Genomic DNA, 19,525 nt, shown 5'->3' on the forward strand with positions numbered 1-19,525 from the left:
TTCAAAGTCATAATCTTTAACACACACCATAAGTGATTATTATTATTAACGATCATTTTTTATGGTGTGCAACCAAAAAGAAAGCAGAGTATTCAGCAAAGGTTGAAACATGGACACCTAATGATGACACTGCTGCTGGCTCCCATCCAAACATCGTTTTTGCTGCATGATTCAATGCAAATCCAACACACGTCCTGATTGACATTTTTTGGCAGGTATGCCAGCACTGCTACAATAAATATGACATATGTTCTGCAAAAAAATGCAGGTATACACTTTCCATATGCCAAATCTGCTCTAAAAAGCCTTTATAGGACTTTCAAATGCTGACGATCTGCTGATTAATGACTTAGTTTTACAGTATAGTATTGATCCAGTAACATGTGACTTTGAGGGGTATTCGCTTTTCGGCATAGCAAATACTGCCACTCTGTGTTCCAAAACAGATGGTGCTGCCTGAGATTTCTGCTCCACTATGTGGGGCCTCGACTGCTCCAGAAACACTCCACACTGCAAAAAGTATCTTTTTTTTCACAAGGGTTTTTGTATTGTCTCAAAATGTGCGCATATTCTTTAAATAGGTAAATTATTCTCAGTGAGGTGACTTTTTAGCTTAAACTTCCCTTGACAATATGCCGTTTAAGTTGTTTAGTGATTGATTGCAACTTTTTTTAAAACATTTTTAGATCATCATTGTTCTAACTGCATATCACCAATTAATAGTGACAGTTCTATGTATATCTTAAAGCAGGTCACACGGCATATGTAACCAACCGTGGGTGAGCTTACGAGTGTTAGGCAACTATACATCAATGTTTGCAGGTTGTTTGCAGTATCAAAAAACGCTTCTTTAAAGTTGAACTTTCTTGGTTTACACTGTTTGAAACATGTATGGTCAAACTTTAAGATTTAACAAGAAACTACTCTCTCAACCCTGGAAGTGAAGCAACTCATGCATGTGTCACACTTCTACAGAAGGGTCACTCTCTCACAGAGTTCCTTTTTTAAAAATCCTGAGCATCAGAAACTTTTCTTGGACACTTCCAAGGTGTTTCCACCATATTCCCAGCCCCTATAGCCATCTCCTTTATTCAGTTCTGGCAAACCAGTCATTACTGGTTGACATAAAACAGGTGCAGCAGTGCTGGACACTAAATTAAAAACTCTGGTTTTCTGCCAAAAGTAGACAAACCTGGTGCAAATTGTTTAAATACAACTACATTCATTTATATGTTAAAAAAAATAATCCCCAGCTGCAGATTAAAGCTAATTTTTTTACACACTTTAGTGCTACAGTAGTTTTTTCCAGTAAGATTTACTTGTAACACTTTAAAAATGAAAAAGCATTCATTTATAGATATGATGTATAGAAGCATATAGCTTGAGAGTGCTCTTTGTTGATTGGCATTCTCTAAACCAGTAAGAGGGGTTGAAAGGCTGAGAGCCATAAAGGCTTTTTCTTACACTAGATTTTATACCGACACCCATTCAACTGTTCTTCTCTGGACTTGTGGTAAAGTAACATAGTCTGTATGAAAACCCATCGTCACTCATTGGTTGGAGTCAGCAGCTAATGCCAATTCTTAAGCCTAAAGTAAGTATAGACATATTGACTTCTGTACAGTTTCACTCATTTGTGCAGAGTCACCCTCCTCCTGGTTTATAGAAGTATCGCTGGTTTAATATCCTGCATATTGACGGCACTCTGCAGACTCACAGGCTAAAATTTAAGAAAGCAGCAGCTTTTCTTAGTGACATGCCAACTTTGATTCAAGAACAGTATAACAGCATAAATTATTGCTGGACACTGGTGTGGTAATCATTGCTTAGGGTTCATGTCTGTGCCTCCTTTCTGAGTTGGGGGTGACTGTCTGAACAGTCCCACACATCCAGTGTGTGTTGGAGTAGCCACAGTAGTTCTGAGATTCTTCTCTGTAAGTGGACTACCTGATCTAAAGACAGAAAACTAACTGTAAGATACCGCCATGAAACACAAAACCATCTGATTAAAAGGTTTATGGGGAATTGCCATCTACATCCAGACACATGACATGACTTATAATGAGTGTCTCTGTTTTTTTTTATGAATCAGCATGAACCGTCTGAAGTTTTTTCGGTGTGAATCCCCCTTAGCTGATGTCATGCTCTGATGTAAATAACGTCGAGCAAATGACTTAAACTGGGTTGTTTAATAATTCCATCTCTGTATGTTTGCATTCCTCTGTATAATAATAATAATAATAATAATAATAATAATAATAATAATAATAAAGTTTTACCCTTTAAAAAAATAAATGAAAAACGCGGGGCTTGAGTGGCGCAGTAACACATCAAATTATTTCTGGTAAAATTCCGCTTTGTGCCTTCCAAAAAAGTGATTAGATGAAGAAAATCACATTTGAATTTCTGGAAGGTATCTAAAAAATGACCTAATTCCTTTAATTCCAGCAGCAGACTCTGAATTTTCGCTTAAAGAAAACAGGATATGTCATCCACGCGCAGCATATTGTATGTCTTTTTAAGATGTTCCGCAGCACAGACGGTTGGCATCCTAGAATTCATTTCACTGCCAAAGTCGCTCTTCAGCTCTTGACGCGCAGCCTTTGAAACCACCTTTGGTTTCAGCTGTTGCATCTCAGCCAGAGGTCTAAAAGCTTAAAGTCTGTGCCTTTTGATAGCTTATAGCCTATATCATTTTTTCTAACACAGCGATGACCGGAGCTTGTGTCATTTGCATTTAATTAATCCCTGGCATGACGTGCTTAGAGGCAGGTACAAAAAACAGTGAATAGGCGAGGAAGGAGAACCATTACGCAGGTTTTCATGACATCACCATGGGCTGGCTATAAAGCGGCGAGGATTAATACACAGAGTTAGAGAAGCACTTGAGGAGCTTTGGAGTAAAAAACGGACTCTCCTTGTGTTTAGAAGCTGATTGGCTGAAGCTAACGTCCTTCGATCTGAACTGCAGCGCAGAGGAATCCCCGAACAACTGCTAGACTTGTCAAAATGAACTTGTCATACTTTGTAGCGTGTGGACTTATGGTCACCTTACTTTCAGTGAGGATGGGGGCAAAACCTTTAACTCAAGCGCAGCAGAAGGTAAGAAAAAGTCACTTGTATTGTTATTACTGACCAGGAGAACCTTTTGATTGGTTTGGACTGAAGCTGCTGGAAGCTGAATACTGAATAAGCAGCAGCAGCTGTTCTGTGGCACAGGTCCTCCAGGACAGTAGCTTTGCGCATCATATTTCACAATTTGGTTCTTGTTAAGCTGTTGGGGAAAATCTCTCTTTTTCCACACTCAGAGTGTAACACCCCTGTCCACTTGCACTTTATTTACAAACAGACGGCATGTTCAGTGACATGCAACCGAAACAGCCGGTGAAAGTTTGTTTCCGAGCATCCCTTTGATATTTTTAGACTTTAAATCGCCCATATGCGATTTTTTAAATGAAAACACATATGAGGAAAACATTAAAATTCTTAGTTTACAATAACTCTGAAAAGCTATTATACTGACTATCAACATCATTTTTGGAATTTTATGTATTTATTAATTGTTCTCAAAATAAGATTTACCAAACCAAAACAAAATTGTGCGTAAAATCGCAATTACGCATAGAATTGGCCGGAATGAATAAAGCTGACCCTTTAAAAAAATACTCGTTTGAAATAATGTTGTAATTATTTGATAAGCTCAGTAAAATTTGGAATGTTGGAGGTCTTCGTTACAGTCTACTTTACGAACAGATAAGTAAGCTACAGGCACCTGTTTTAAGTTTGTTTATTTATTTTTTCTTCACTTTGAGAGCGAGGTGTCAGAGTCGGTAATTTAATAAAACAGAAGTACTGCACCCTTCTTCAGGGGTTTCCTTCGAGGTTTGAACCTCATGACTGGAGCCTCTCGTGGATCTTTTCCAAAGTTGTTTTTGGTTAGATGATACAAGTTAATGGATTCTTGAGTGCCGTGCTGTGAGAAAAATGCCAACGCGTCCCCCCGGCCATTACGTTTGTGAAAGCATTAGGATATATGCCAAGCTGAGGTTTACCTCAAACATTTAGCATATAATGACTGCTCTGTTGAAACGGGCACAAACCGTAGATTTCACTTTCATCAAAAGCATTTGTCTTTGCACAATTTATTTGCCTGAGGGAGAGATTGTTTATTTATTTTCTTATCTTTCAGTCTCTTAGAAGTTTGCTGGGCGAGGAGCTGACGGAGTTTCTGGAGTCGGAGGAGAGAGAGAGACGGCTCGACGCTGTGCGCACTCGGATACGGTTACTGCGCGATTTACGGGTGGACACCCGGGCCAGAGGCATGTGGGCTCGTCTGCTCAACGATCAACCCCCAAACAGGAAACACAAATCGGGAAGCAAGAAGGCTGGCTCCTCGTCACGGAGTGGCTGCTTCGGACACAAGATGGACAGGATAGGCACCATCAGCGGCATGGGATGCTAGGGTTGGAGCAGCGCTGCAATGAATGGTGAGTGGTCGCTCATATCAGTCCCACTTTAACATTATGCAACATTAACTGTAGCAGCAAACAGTGACATGTAAACAGAGCCCAAAAGCAACAGGGTGAAATGAAAGAATGAATGCTGAAAGATAAGACGGAGACAAATTACAATCAGGGATTTTAAAAAAGAATGGCCTAGTTAATTAAATGGGCATAATAATCTATTTTTTAATATTGTATTTATTATAATTTCCTGTTGGTATTCCTCACAGTTAAATTATGATTTTACAGGATTATCTGTCATATACATAAGACACATGTATTTATGCAGCATTGCATGGTTCAGCTACATGGAAAATATTGTGGTTCACTAACTGCCTTTGACTTAGAAATATTCAATCTAGGGAAATAATCAAGCCTAAACCTTGTAGCATTACCTCCTAGAACAGGATAGTCTTAGTCATCAGTTTAAGTGGATAGCCCACTTAAGCTGATGTATGGGAAAGAAACCAGTGAGCATTTAGGAAGTCCACTCTTGTATCTGTGCACATCATTATGAATGATCCCATCTGCTTCTATAACACAAGAACAATATATCACATTTAAGAAAAAGGGCAGGGAGATATCGAGGACGGAAGTGGGGTTGCAGAGACACATTCACACTCATATTTGGTTGTCAAGATCTTTCTTGGAAACGCATTTGTTTCACTAAGTGTTTTTAACATAAACTGAAAAGGGGGCTGTGTGGGTTAATTAAGTACTGGGGAATCTAAGTGACACACGATTAGTCCTGAGGCTTCACACCTTTTTTCGATTTTATGGTAAACTCTGACATCCCTATGGGGGAGTGTTAGTGACTAACAATGGGTGAGTGTGTTTTTCATTGGTTAACACCATACGGGTGAGTTAATCTAAAGTAAAGTGGTTAGATGAGAAGTGAGTTAATGAGTAAAGAACCAACGAGTAAATTTGGAGATTCCCTGACTGATACATGTATTACGTTAACAAAAGATCGAATAAATGAACATGTGTTTATGAGGCTGACCTTGAAAGACTCTGTCTAACCTTTTGCTTTTGTTTTCCTCTCTTTTTCTAGATCTCTGGACGACGTGTTTGTTTGGATGACAAAAGTTGAGTTTGTTCTTACCAGAAGGGGAAAATAAAGAAAAACTCATCATGATTGTTCTATGGTACGAAAGTCACCATGACCAGCATAAACAAAGACTTGGATGACAATACTACAAAATCCTAATATAGATATATATATATATACAATAAATATGCAGGTATATATACATATATACAGTACATATATGTATAACATACAACATGGTCAACAGATACAAACACAGATGGGTAGTACAACATGGCGGACAATGGTGTAAAAAAAACTACATACCGCAAAGCTGTATATTGTTGCTGCTGCTGCTGTACATTCATGTACTTCATCGTTCCCTGCATAAATGTATTTATGTTTAAAATCTATTTATATGTTTATAAAAAAAAAGAGATATTTATAAATATGGATTTTATTTATGTAACATTTTGGAAATGGATGCAAACTGTAGGTCAGTTCTGTTTGTTGCCTTTTTTCCCCATTTGTCTCAAATAGTTGTAAATGTTTTCGAAAACGATAAAACGGACATTCCATGTGCACTTACACCTTTGATCTGTGTGTCTTTGTGTGTTCCGTGAAACTAGTCAATTCTAGTTTGTGAGCATTTTCTGCCTGGCTTCTGGAGGTTTTGTCAGAAGAGAAACAAAGACTGCCCTGCTGTTAGATGGAGCGCCATTCATTTTTATTCAGTTCAATTCAGTTTCATTTCTATGGCACCAATTCACATAAAACAGTGACCTCGAAGCGGTTTATGTTGTAAAGACCCTACAATATTAGAAAGAAAAGAAAAACCAAGCAATCATTCGACCCCCTTTGAGCAAGCTCTTGTTGATGGTGGGAAGAAAAAACTCCCCTTTAATAGGAAGAAACCTCCAGAACCAGGCTCAAGGAGGGGCAGCCATCTGCTGTAGCCGGTTGGGTTGGTGTTACAAAAGGCACACTTTGGTACAGAGAGCCAGAGTTTAACATTTACTAAAGATTTTATCCTGCTTGGATTTTGAAAAAAATGTTTCAAACATTAGCAAATATCTGAAACTCTGTGTTATCAGATAACATGTTTATATGAAACAATAAGGATTTGTTGGGTGCTGCATCTATACTCCTGCATTCAACCTGGCATGATTGTACCCACACCGTCGAAAGCTCTTACACAAATTTGCTGCACAAATAGAAGAAAACACTGAAAACTTAAATTCTGACTTAGAGCGATCTTTAGAATTCAGGCAATAACGCTGTAATCCCCAAATAACCCATCATGTTGACCACTAATTAAAAAGATGATAGGAAGCCACTTCCTCCTAATGTTCCTCTAATTCTTCCACACATTACATCCAGTTACCAGTTGGTGAATTTAAATATTATTTAAAATAAGCAGTAAAATCACCTTATAATTATCCATCCATCCATTCTCTTATGCTTCTCCAATTCATCATAGGGAGGAGGGAACAGGATACATCCTGCACAGACAGCCAAACTGTTGCAGGAATAACATACTTTAACATTATATAAAGATGATATATAAGCAAAATGGCTTTTTTTTATCTCGTAGTTTCCAAACTAAAAGGCTTAAAACAAGACAACAAGCATATAGAGAAAAGCCCATATATGTGCGATATTAAAAAGGAAAACAAACACACCCAGATTATAATAAAGAAGCATAAAAAAGAAAACAAATTGTGCTCAGTTGTGAAACCGTAAAAAGGTCCATTGCTCAAAGGTTTCATGGTGTAATTACACTAAAGGGGGTGAGAGCCAGAAAAATACAGAGAGAACACTTTACAAGCTAATTAATACAGTGAAGTCAATGTAAAAGTCTTTTCAAGGATTTCCTTTCCAATACCATGAAACATGATATTTATGGTGTGAGTGTTGTGAATGTGTGCATCTGACTTTGAGGTTGCTACCGATTTGCAAACTGGAGAGATGTACAGCTGACAGAAGCAAACTGAGAGTACTCGTGTACTGTGAAAACACATTTACAATCACGGCAGCACGGTGGTTAGCACTGTTGCCGCACAGCAAGAAGGTCTTGAGTTCAATTCCACCATCAGGCCGGGGTCTTTCTGTGTGGAGTTTGCATGTTCTCCCCGTGTCTGCGTGGGTTCTCTCCGGGTACTCCGGCTTCCTCCCACCGTCCAAAGACATGCAGCTTGTGGGGATAGGTTAATTGGATGATCCGAATTGCCACTAGGTGTGAATGTGCGAGTGAATGTGAGTGTGAATGGTTGTCTGTCCCTGTGTGTTGGCCCTGCGACTGTCCAGGGCGTACCCTGCCTCTCGCCCTATGACAGCTGGGATAGGCTCCAGCGCCCCCCGTGACCCTGAAAAGGATAAGCGAATGGATGGATGGAAATTAGATGTGCTTGTCTCTTTTTTGTGAACCTATATTATTGACTGTAGGAAGGTCATACTCATAGTAATACAAAACAGGCCTTGAGGTGGCCGGTGCTATAGAACTAAAGCTGAATTAAAGTCAATAATTAATTCACTGAAAAGAAAAGAACGTAATATCCAGTACTTGTTCAGAACAGCCTGCCTACCTAGCTGTTACACTACACACTAAGTGTAAACGCTACTCTGGAAAACACAAAGGCAACATGCCCACCTCATGTACCTGGTGTTCAAGAAACATGAGTCACATAAGTCTAAAAAAAAATAAAGGATAAAATAATAAAATGAAAGTAGTGTTTGGGGATCGTTATAACACCTTTTGCACCCACCAACAACAAAATAGAACATACACTGAACAACAGAAAGAAATATATCAACACTGCTGTGTTAAATTCAGTGTGTTCTGTGGCAGAGCTTCCAGTTAATAAAAGCTTTCATCAAAGGCCAGCATATAGCCGTACACGCTCACATTGCCATGTGAATTTGTTTACTAGTTTCAATGTTGTTATATTTGATCTTTAACCATTCTAAAATACAGCCACTGAATTAGACACACGTGTTCAGCTGCACGATTAAGCAATTAATTTAATGGTTCAATGACATCAACTCGGTGCATTCAAGCATGTAGATATGTTAAAGATGTTCTGCTGAAATTCAAAGTGAGCATCAGAATGAGAAAGAAAGGTGGTTTAAGTGACTTTGAATGAGACATGGCTGCCGGTGCCAGGCAGGTCTGAGTATTTCAGACACTGTTGATCTGCTGGGGTTATCCCACAACACCATTTCTAGGGTTTAAAGAGAAGTTTCTAAAAACAAACAAACAAACAAACAAAAACATCCAGTGAGCAGCAGTTCTCTAGATGAAAATGTCTTCTTGATGACAAGGGTCAAAGCAGAATTGGAGACTGTTTTGAGCTGACAGGAAGGCAACAGTACCTCCAATAAACATTTGTTACAACTAGGGTATGCAGAAGAGTATGCACAACATGTTGAACCTTGAAGAAGATGTGCTGAAGCAGCAGAAGACCGCAAAAGCTGCCACTCTTGTCAGCTAAAACAGGAAACTGAGGCTATAGTTCACACAGGCTCAACAAAAATGGACGACAGCAGACTGAAAAAATGTAAACTGGTCTGATCGGTCATCATTTGGATGTGAGGATCAAAATCTGGCATGCAAGCATGCATCCATCCTGCTTTGTATCAGTGATTCAGCTTGCTGCAATGGTGAGAGGGATATTTTCTTGGAACACTTTGGGCCCCTTGTGTCCACCTGTGTATTGTTGCTGACCATGTGCATTCCTTTATGACCATCTTCTGAAGGTTGTTTCTAAGAGGATAACGAGTCACAAAGCTCAAATCACCCAAATCTGTTTTTCTCAACATGAGTTCATCGTATTGAGATAGTCTGTGCATTCACCAAATCTCAGCCCAGTAGAACACATTTGGGATGTGATGGATTGGAAAATTCACATCATGGATGTGATGCTGACAAGCTGCAACAACTGTGTGACGCTTTTAGTACCATATCACCCCATTAGGGCTCTTCGCTCTCAGACTGCTGGTTTACTTGTTGTTCCTAGAGTATTTAAAAGTAGAATGGGAGGCAGAGCCTTCAGCTTTCAGGCCCTTCTTCAGCTTCCAATTTGGATTTGGAAGACAGACACTATCTTCCTGATAAAAGGGAGTTTTTCCTTCCCACTGTTGCCAAAGCACTTGCTCATAAGGGGTCATATGATTGTTGCTGAAAGACAGCAGTGAATAATTGAACAAGAGTCAGAGTGACAGGAGGGTTTTTGCAAAGAGGCATACCTATTCATTCTGCAAATTCAGCATAGACACTGCTGTGTAGTTGTATGTACCTTTGTTATTTCAATATGGCAATTTCAGTAGCTCTTTTTCTTTTGTAGTTGTTGTTGTTGTTTTTTGTGGGGGGGGGGTTACACAAAACAGTTTTTTCAGTTATACTGATATGCTTTAAAACCACCAACAGTGGGACGACTGTAATAATTAAACACAGTCAACTACAGTTGTGATCGCAAGTCCAGAATGTCACAGCAAGACTAAGAAAAGGGGCAAAAGTTGGACAGAATGCAACATTTTGTACAGGTAGACAGGTAGAACAATGGCTACTCTGTGAGCTTTCTGACTACAAAAGATATTGAAGTTCAAGAGAATGGTTAGATTATCATTATTATCATTATTATTACAAAGAAGAAGGGACCAATAAAGTTACATTATCTTTCTCAAATCAAAGGTAGTTGTAATTCACTGAGACTAGTCTGTAAGACCGAGTGATGTTAAATGCAATGCTGCCTCTGTGTGGTGTTGAGGGTTAATTACTCAAATGTGCTCTTCATGTTGCCCTGGGAATCAGCCGGTTGGCTCCAGGATTCAATTGTGCAACAGAAAAACAATGTATGAATATTTATACTTAAAATTATCTACAATGTAAAAGTAACTTAGTGGCAATTAAAAAGAGGTTCCTTCACTGAGGGAAAAAAAGCCTAAATATTATTATTATCATTTTAAATGCACACATCTACCAAAAAGGCAACAGATATCTATTGCTTACATCCTTCCTGTGTGTAGTCATCCTTGCAAAGGCAAACTCTGAGCATGGAAAACCCCTGTGTAGAGGGTTTTTTTTATTTTTAAGTTTTATTTAAATGTATACAGTTACATGAAAAACATGTACTAAAACTGGACTGAACTACTATGTATACCCCACTTTGAAGTATTTAGATTATACTATACTATACTAGTTGGGAACTATCGCTGTTTAATAGTGTAGCGTGTACCTCGTGGTGGACTACACGTGGTTGATAGTTTGGCAACCGTGCCGAACCACGTGGCCATGTAAACAGCTGCATGGGATATGTGACAATAAGCTGTATATGGTTTCTGTAGCGTTAAGTCCGGGAAATTGCCGAAAATAGTTTTCTTTAAGATTTTAACTGTAAACATCTATAACTATACGTATATTAAAAACAAAACCATGATAATAATAATAATGATATAATAGCAATGTAAATAATACATGTTCATATTAAATACAGACTGTCATAACATTGACTTTAAAGGTTAAACACGGTAGATTTGACAGTGCTGCCTCGTATTTTTGTCATGTATTTAGTGATATAGTGAGACGAGAATAGTTATACAGTATTTCCTTAGAGTAGTAAAATTCAATGTTTCCTGTATGTGGGGTGAGGCGCGGGCACGACGCAAATACATTAGCTTGTGATTGGTAGAGATAGTCATGTGGGCGGGTCAGCGAGAGCGCGCGAAGAAGGGGAGTACTGAGCGCGTCTTCGTCGTCTCTGTCTTTCCTGTCCAATGTCCCATCGAGTAGGCAGGTCCACGTGCATACATTAGCTATTCTTTTTTAAATTCATCTTCAGACGTCCAGCTTCTTGTGTTTTATTGAAACAGCACAATGGTGAAGTTAGCAAAGGTAAGATTACGTCATTCTATTTTAAAATAGTGCGTGCGTTTGTGATAGAAAGAAGGCTTGTGTTTACGCACGAGGCCTTTAAGCAGAAGTTGGTGCGTTTGTTAAAAAAGGGGGTGAATTCGCTGAAAAAGAAAATGTCCGTCCAGGTAAAGCAGCGATTGTCGCCTTTTTTTTTTTTTTTTTAATGAATCAACATGGTGGTGGTGTTGCCGCATTTACTACGCCTTTTTCGTTTGCGATCAGCCATGTTTGTGCCTCGCTTTTGGCTCTCTGGCCTGCTAAGCTAAACCGCTGCTTAGTGTGGATTTCGTGCGCGCTCTCGATTTAAGTATGGCGTATAGAAAGACTAAAACAAAATCAATTTATGGCCAGCCTGCCAACCTGTACCAACATTTGTTAGAAAACTGTTGTAAAAACCGAAAATTTGAGCACGCGGCTAGCTTAACCACTAGCATTAGCGCATTCATACCCGGACTTGATTCTAATTTACTTTATTTTGTGGAAATATTGGTAGTTCTCGGTGTGAAGTTTAAATTGCCCCACTTAAACACTTTATGTCACGTAACGGACTTTCTAGATAACTGTTCGGCATATGTTTATATATATATAAATATAATTATTTCTTTAATGCTTGTCAGCAAATGGCAAAATTACCCAGCATGCTAGCTGACCGACCTCTAGAGCTCCACGTGGGTTCTGCGCCTGCTCTGAGTGACACACGAGGCAAGCAACCAAAACCGAGAAACCCCATCGGCGCGCACAGTTATCATTTGAGTGGCTTATTTTAAACCCACGTAACAGTTTGCCGTTGATGATTTAATTATTGAACCAGCAGCACGGCTCAACTGTTTTATATTTTAACCGTGGAATTCCACGTGGTCTAAAGCCCCCTCATGTTTGCGGACATGCTGCAGCGGGTGCCATGATTGTTAGACCCTCTTCTTTACCGGAATCTATGCTTGGCTACTTGTAGGGCTCCATTATTGTTGGGTTTTAAAAACATTGGTAATAACAATTTTTGCATTCCGGGATTTCTTTTGAAGGCAGCAAATAAGCAAGCAGCTCAGAAGAAAAAAGCCCCTCCACCCCCTAAAGAAGTCGAGGAGGAATCCAGCGAAGAGGACAGCAGTGATGAGGAAGAAGAGGTACAAAGGCGTTGTCTCAAGTATTTTATGGCTAGAAAATAAAATGTAAAATGTGGTATTAAGTGTTTTTTTTATTATTATTATTATTATTATTATAATTTTTTTTTTTTTAACACTGCAGGCTCCTCCACCTAAAGCGGTGAAGAAAGCCACACCAGCCAAAGGCACCAAAGTTGTTGGAAATGGCACTCCTGCCAAAAAAGCAGAAAGTGAAGATGATGAAGATGATGATTCTGGTAAGTAATAAAGGTCCAAAATGAAACTAATTGAATGATACTCATATCTCACGTATCTCACATAACCAGTATGTAGGTGTAATTTAGTCTGGACTTTAATATATAGAGATTGACCTACTTTGTTTGTTTTGATGTTTAAGGAGCATCCAGATGTTAGAAAGTGAGTCCCTCTAACATTATTAAATGCATCAGGCATCGCTCAGTTAAGAAAAACGTTGTTTTTGACATTTAGTTACAACAGTGAAACAGATGGTCTTTAGAAAGAAAACCTTCAGAGTTATGAAAACTGCTGTTTCCACTCAACTGGTGAATGTGTCGTGTTGTCTAAATTCATAATATACATTCTTGATCTAAACAAGATTAAAATCTTAAAATGAGCATAATATTGTCTAAGACGATTTTGCTATTTATTATATATAGACGAATCATCAGAGGAGGAGGCCCCCCCACCAAAGAAGACACCTGCAAAAGCAACTCCGGCTAAAAAAGCACCAGCCAAGGCAGCTGCTGCAAAAGCTGAGGAGTCAGATGATGATGAGGAGGAGGATGGTAAGGCCTTTGGTATTGTGTGACTGATAGTAATTACCGTTGTACTGTGTTTTTAACTGTCAATGGCTTCATTTTAATCTGATCCAAGTATTTGTGCTAACAGTCTGGTGATGTAATGCGTCACAAAACATCCTCCATTTCTTGGCATGCATGTGGTTGTTTAGTACTCATGTGTGTAATGTACGGAGGAAAAACAAAGACAGCGCTATGTCTTCGGTACCGGTGTGTATTTTGCGGTCTGCCGGTCCTATCCTCAATCGCTGTTACAACCTAATGCCCTTTTTTGAACTCTAATGAGGTTTTGTTGAAAATTTCTGCAATTAAAACGAAACGAACGAACTCGTGTTTTTCTTGTCTAGATGAATCTGAAGAAGAGGCCCCATCACCCAAGAAGGCAGCCAAGCAAGCTGCTAAGCCTGCAGCAAAGCCCCCAGTAAAGGCTCAGCCTGCAAAGGAGTCCTCTGATGATGATGATGACGACGATGACGAGTCAGAAGAGGAAGCCCCTCCCCCTAAGAAGGCTACTGCAGCCAAGGCTGCAAAAGCTCAGCCTGCTAAAGAAGAGTCATCTGAAGAAGACGATGATGAAGACGATGATGATGGTAAGACTGATCCTCACATTTTTTTGTTTTTAACAGGAGCCTTTGAAATAGTTAACATTGTATGATGATCAACAAGGGACTTAATACTGATCACGTATGATGTCACCTTTTGAACTATCTGACACACAGTAATACTCGTTTTCAATGCACTTGAATTCGGCCACAGTTACTGTGAGATTTACGTCTTTGGCATTGATTCTGCTTTTTAGACTCTGAAGAGGAAATGGACACTACTCCTGCTCCAGCAGCCACCAAGGCAAAGAAAGCAGGCATGGTTAAAGCCAAGGAAGAGTCTGAAGACGATGAGGAGGATGACGAAGATGATGACGATGAGGAGGACGACGAGGAGGAGGAAGAAGAAAGTAAGTTTGGGAGTTTAAAAAAATAAATAAATAAATAAAAATTAAGTGAAAGTGTTATTCTCCCAGTTTTTATAAAGTCACTTAAAAGTGACCACCACCCTATAATAAAGATGTGTGTGTATGTGCTGTAAGATGGCTTATGTACTGTACTTTAGTCTTTGTTGATGATGTGGACAATGAAGACTCACTGCCCCACTCACTTACTGTTTTTGTCGTCATTCTCCTTTCTGACCAGAATCCACAGCTGCGAAGAGGAAGGCTGAGAGCAAAAAGGACACTCCACCTGCCAAGAAAGCAAAGTCAGAAGGACAGGGTAAGAATAAATATATTCTGCCGGTTTTAATAAGCTTTCTTTATGTTTATCAACAAGAGGCTTAATGCTAATCCTAAAATTCTCCTTTATGTCAACATAAATATCAATAATGCATTTTTACACCAAAAGTAATTGAAGTGTTTTCCTGTTTGCCAGCGTTTTCTCTGTTTGTTGGAAACTTGAACTCAAGCAAAGATTTTGATGAGATCAAAGCTTCACTGAGGAAATTCTTCTCCAAGAACGGCCTTGAGATCACAGACGTCCGGTTAGGAGGAAACAAGTAAGAATTACATTTAAAACAAATCATAATAGTTAATCCCTTCTGGTTGGCTTAGTCTTGCCTATCAAAATGCACTCGTTGGGTATAAGTGATTGATTTTGAGTGTATTGGAAATATCAGATGTGTTTGACTGGTTCTGTTTGTATCACCATGTAGTTGAGATTAACATCTGAAGACAGTTTGGCCATAGCCGGTTGATAGAAACAAGTTAATGGTTTACTTAGTTTGTTAATATATAACAGTTAACAAGTTAAATTTATGGTAAGATATTAAAGTATCCTGTCATTGTAAATAGCATGACAGCGCCCTTGTTTTATTGGTAAAGTTAAAAAAAAGAAGCTGGTCTGTGACACTTAAATTCATTGAAGGTGGCATGTCTGATGTTGCTTGCATTTTTAACTCTACAGGAAATTTGGCTATGTGGACTTTGCATCTGAGGAGGACCTGCAGAAGGGCCTGGAGCTCAATGGCAAAAAGGTCATGGGTCAGGAAGTGAAACTGGAAAAGGCCCGCAGCAAAGAAGGCTCGCAAGACAGCAAAAAAGGTAATGGATGTCATGAATTGAAACATTTCTTTGTGGGTGGAAAATAATTTTGTTCCTGTACTCACACTGACATATGGCCCACAGAGAAGGACGCACGGACACTGTTTGTGAAGAACCTTCCCTTCTCCGCAACGGCAGATGACCTGAAAGAGATCTTTAAAGACGCAGTAGAAATCCGGGTGCCTCCTGGCCAGAATACTTCAAACAAAGGGTAAGAACAAGCTAGGTTGTAAATGTTTCGTACATTAGACAGTGGTTGGGAAAACTATATAAGAAGCACAGCAATTAATAATTATTGATTATCTAAATTATTACTATTAACTCAGACTCTACAAGTTTGGACTGATAATCCTAGATGGCATAGTAAACAGTTGAAGTTATGGGCAGTAGTTGTAGAACATGAACTGCTGATTAATTTTCATCATTATCACTCAGTTCCTTTTTTAAGAGTATGTTCCATGTTTTTGTTTTGTTTTTTACAGTATTGCTTACGTGGAGTTCAAAACTGAGGCTGATGCAGAGAGGACGATGGAGGAGACCCAGGGGTCTGAAGTACAGGGGAGATCCATCATCATTGACTATACTGGAGAGAAGAGCCACATGGGAGCCAGAGCATCAGGTAGGCTTGAGATATTTTGTAGAACTGTGAGACAAACTACTTGTAACAAGCAGTTCTAATAATTTCAATTATTATAATGCATAAGTATCTATACTCTTAATGAAAGTGTCTGTGTTTGTATGGCCAATGCCAGTTCTGCAAATGTACTGATCTATAGTGAACATAACATGAGACAGCTGAAGAATGTTTCATCTTTTCTTTTTGCAGCATCTGAAGCGGCCAGCAAGACCCTGGTCGTGAACAATCTCTCCTTCAACGCGACAGAGGAAGTGCTGCAGTCCACATTTGAGAAAGCTGTTTCTATTAGGATTCCACAGAGAGATGGCAGACCCAAAGGGTGAGTGTCTGTGTGGCCACGGGTAACCCCAACGAGGGCTTTCAATCTTTCAAATGTAGTCATGGTGTGTAAAACACCTGCGCCTTCTCTTGAGCTCCTGTAAATCTTCCTCGTGATAGTACTTGGATTCGCACGAGAAGTAGAGCCAGTGCACAGTTAGAACAGGCCTGCCCACCTACATGAGTGTTGCCTATGTCTGCTGTGCAACAATTACAGTAAACTTTGTAAAATGACAAAATTAAAACATTTAACCCTAATAGCCCTCAGCAAGACATTCAGATGAAGTATTTCAAAACAGATGTTGACTCTTTTTCTATCGTTGTTCTTCTCTCCTTAGTTTTGCTTTTCTGGAGTTTGAGAGCACAGATGATGCTAAAGATGCTCTAGAAAATTTCAACAACACAGAAATTGAAGGCCGATCAATCCGACTGGAGTACAGCCAGAGCAGAGATTGGAACAGGGGAAACTCAGGTAGGTCATGAAACCAATCAGTTGTCTTTTTAGTTAAGACTCTGCCAGCTGTGATGAAATCTTTATCTCCTGAAACTCTGTGAAGATTCAAAGATAGTCAAGTCCTGAGCTGATCTTTCCATGAATTTTAATTTGTTGAATTGTTTAGATTTGCCCAGATGGGTATTATTTTGCTTATTTACATGATGCCATCTTCTCTACCAGGTCCAACTAAAACCCTGTTTGTCAAGGGTCTCTCTGAGGACACAACAGAAGAGACCCTCAAGGATGCCTTTGAGGGTGCTGTAGCAGCCAGGATAGTGACAGACAGAGATACAGGGTCATCAAAGGGGTAAGTTTGAACAGGTGCAAACACTCCTTCTCCTTCGTCAGCACTTCTCTTGAGCACCGCTCTGTCTAACAATGACAGTGTACGGTTTCGTATGAGAAGGAGAGCAAAGTCGCAGTTAAACAGGCAGCTGCCTTAGTGGCAGTTGCCCATGTCTGATGTGAAACACTCGATGTGGTTTGAGTTAGACTACTTTGCTCAGATGAGTTATTTAAAAACCAATACTTCACCCAACAAAGTAAAATAGTTTAATTCATGGCACTGCATTAGAATTACATTTCTTAATTAGAATCATTTTCCATTATCTCGTCCCCTAACCTGTCTGGCTCTATAGTTTCGGCTTTGTGGACTTCAGCAATGAGGATGACTGCAAAGCAGCTAAGGAGGCAATGGAGGATGGCGAGATTGATGGCAGCAAGGTGACTCTGGACTACGCCAAGCCCAAGGGTGAAGGTGGCTTCCGTGGGGGCCGAGGTGGTGGCGGCTTCGGCGGTCGAGGTGGCGGCAGAGGAGGCCGTGGCGGCTTTGGCGGTTTTGGTGGTCGTGGTGGCGGTGGAAGAGGACGAGGAGGACCTCGTGGAGGTGGACGTGGAGGCGGACGCGGTGGTTTCGGAGGTAAGGGATTAAACTCCTAAACCTGTGGCTATTATGGTCATCTTTTAACTGACTTGCAGCTGTAAGCCGGTAGATTTTTACATTTGTTGTTCCAAGAGTTAACTGAAACAGAGCGATGTCTAAATGTGCCTCTTTATCTTTGTTTTGTAAAATAGCTAAACATGCTGCCTGGTAGATTAAGTTGCCTGTCTTTCTTGTTTCAGGTGGAAGAGGTGGCGGTGGTTTTGGAGGCAAACCCCAGGGGAAGAAAATAAAGTTTGATGACTAAAGTCTTAGTCTATTTTACTTTTTGAAAGGACTCTGGTTGCATCAGTTTTCAGAGCTTTTGGACATTCCACAAAGCGTCATTGGTATATATTTAACTGTTAATGGGCATTTTAGCCCTTTATTTAGACCCCTCAGACCTTCCATCCCCCTTCTGTGCCAGAATGGTACTTCTGACCTTTTCAGCTTAATCAAGACGTGAATACTGAATGTCCTAAATGCAAACCTGCACCTCACGCCCCTGAAGCACACTTGCTTTTCTGGAGGAATAAAATGGAATAGATCAGGTTCGCTGTGAAAAATGTTTGGTTTTGTCAGATACATTGTGTAAATTTAAACCGTTTGTATGATTTCGTTTTACCTTTTGTAAAAAGAAATACACTTGTATCCATATGTTTTGTTCTTATTTTGTCACTTAGTTTACTTTAGAAGCTAATTTTTACTGTAATGTGCAAAGCATATTTTGATAAGAGTTGAGTCCTTCCTCATGAGTTGGATGTTGAGAATGACAAATGTTCACATTTTTGCTTGTTTTGTGGGATGCTGTCGATGTCTGAGTTGCAGATGAAAGACCTCTAATCTATGTAACATAAAATATTTGTAGTGCATTGACTAATTTTTTTTTTTTCCCCATCTGACGATTTTCAGACGATTAAAACCTTGTATGTGGTGATTTTTAAATGACTCTTGCAATAATTTGTCTTCAAAGTCATGTCCTTAAGACTGGGTCCACTTTCACTAGTGCTGATCAGTTTCTCTGTCAATGGGATATGTGCAGACTTTAAGTTGTCTCTAATTAAACCACTACTCAAAAAAAAAAAACCTGTCAGTTCCAGCTAAAGTTATCAAACTATAGACCAATCTTCCTCTAATTTCAAAAGTTCGTGAAAAACTAACATAGTTTGAGAAGGAAATCTCTTTGATGTTTCAGTCAGGGTTTACTGACAGAAACAGACCATAGCACAGAAACCGACCATAGCACAGAAACCGTACTGGTGAAGGTTATAAATATCTTCTGGCCTCTGAAAGTGCACTGTGTACTTGTTCTGTTTCACCTCAGTGCAGTGTTTGATAATATTAATCAAAATATTCTACTACAGAGATCCTGTTAGTATTAAAAGATGCACTCCTGTGGTTGTGTCACATATCTGATAGACAGTTGTGTATTTAAATTGGGAGTAATCTTATTTAACATAAGTTGGTCACAGTGTTCTGTGCTAGGATCAGTTCTATTTACGTTATACATGCTTTCCTTTTACAAGGTAATATTAGAAAACAATGCATATAGTTTGATTGCTGTGCGGATGATACTTTTATAGTTTTATGTATCCATGAAGTGAACTAAAGGCTTATCTTAAAGGCCTGAATCACCCATAAGTTCACAAGAAATTGAGGTTATTGTAATCAGCCCTAGAAATTGTAGAAACAGTTTCTAATT

General features: G+C 39.4%; 2 protein-coding genes and 2 non-coding genes across 4 annotated transcripts; all 4 read left to right on the plus strand.

Moving 5' to 3' along the window:
* The first annotated feature begins 2,601 nt into the window (after positions 1-2,601).
* On the plus strand, positions 2,602-6,116 carry nppc (natriuretic peptide C). The gene is made up of 3 exons (XM_084954366.1): positions 2,602-3,102; positions 4,190-4,487; positions 5,557-6,116. Exons 1-2 carry the CDS (start codon positions 3,010-3,012, stop codon positions 4,460-4,462), a joined length of 366 nt encoding a protein of 121 aa, XP_084810492.1. The 5' UTR covers positions 2,602-3,009; the 3' UTR covers positions 4,463-4,487; positions 5,557-6,116.
* A 5,119-nt stretch (positions 6,117-11,235) lies between these two features.
* nucleolin (nucleolin multifunctional protein) lies at positions 11,236-18,768 on the plus strand. Its single transcript, XM_084953616.1, has 16 exons — positions 11,236-11,422; positions 12,466-12,567; positions 12,689-12,803; positions 13,224-13,352; positions 13,712-13,954; positions 14,164-14,316; positions 14,552-14,629; positions 14,786-14,909; positions 15,317-15,453; positions 15,538-15,664; positions 15,936-16,072; positions 16,280-16,409; positions 16,747-16,880; positions 17,085-17,211; positions 17,543-17,823; positions 18,027-18,768. Exons 1-16 carry the CDS (start codon positions 11,405-11,407, stop codon positions 18,089-18,091), a joined length of 2,100 nt encoding a protein of 699 aa, XP_084809742.1. The 5' UTR covers positions 11,236-11,404; the 3' UTR covers positions 18,092-18,768.
* Positions 13,484-13,623, plus strand: LOC146372544 (small nucleolar RNA SNORA57). Its single transcript, XR_014802835.1, has one exon. It is a non-coding gene; the product is annotated as a small nucleolar RNA SNORA57 (small nucleolar RNA).
* On the plus strand, positions 17,253-17,379 carry LOC146372545 (small nucleolar RNA SNORA75). The gene has a single exon (XR_014802834.1). It is a non-coding gene; the product is annotated as a small nucleolar RNA SNORA75 (small nucleolar RNA).
* Positions 18,769-19,525: the final 757 nt, after the last annotated feature.

This window comes from Perissodus microlepis, chromosome 15 (assembly GCF_051167445.1).
Source record: "Perissodus microlepis isolate ML-2025 ecotype Zambia chromosome 15, ASM5116744v1, whole genome shotgun sequence".
Classification (NCBI taxonomy): Eukaryota; Metazoa; Chordata; class Actinopteri; order Cichliformes; family Cichlidae; genus Perissodus; species Perissodus microlepis.

Coding starts and splice junctions, on each gene's coding strand:
- nppc (XM_084954366.1), top strand. CDS start 3,010: ATGAACTTGTCATACTTTGTAGCGTGTGGACTTATGGTCACCTTACTT. Junction 3,103..4,189: donor TAACTCAAGCGCAGCAGAAG/GTAAGAAAAAGT, acceptor CTTATCTTTCAG/TCTCTTAGAAGTTTGCTGGG.
- nucleolin (XM_084953616.1), top strand. Junction 14,910..15,316: donor GTCCGGTTAGGAGGAAACAA/GTAAGAATTACA, acceptor TTAACTCTACAG/GAAATTTGGCTATGTGGACT. Junction 16,073..16,279: donor CATGGGAGCCAGAGCATCAG/GTAGGCTTGAGA, acceptor TTCTTTTTGCAG/CATCTGAAGCGGCCAGCAAG.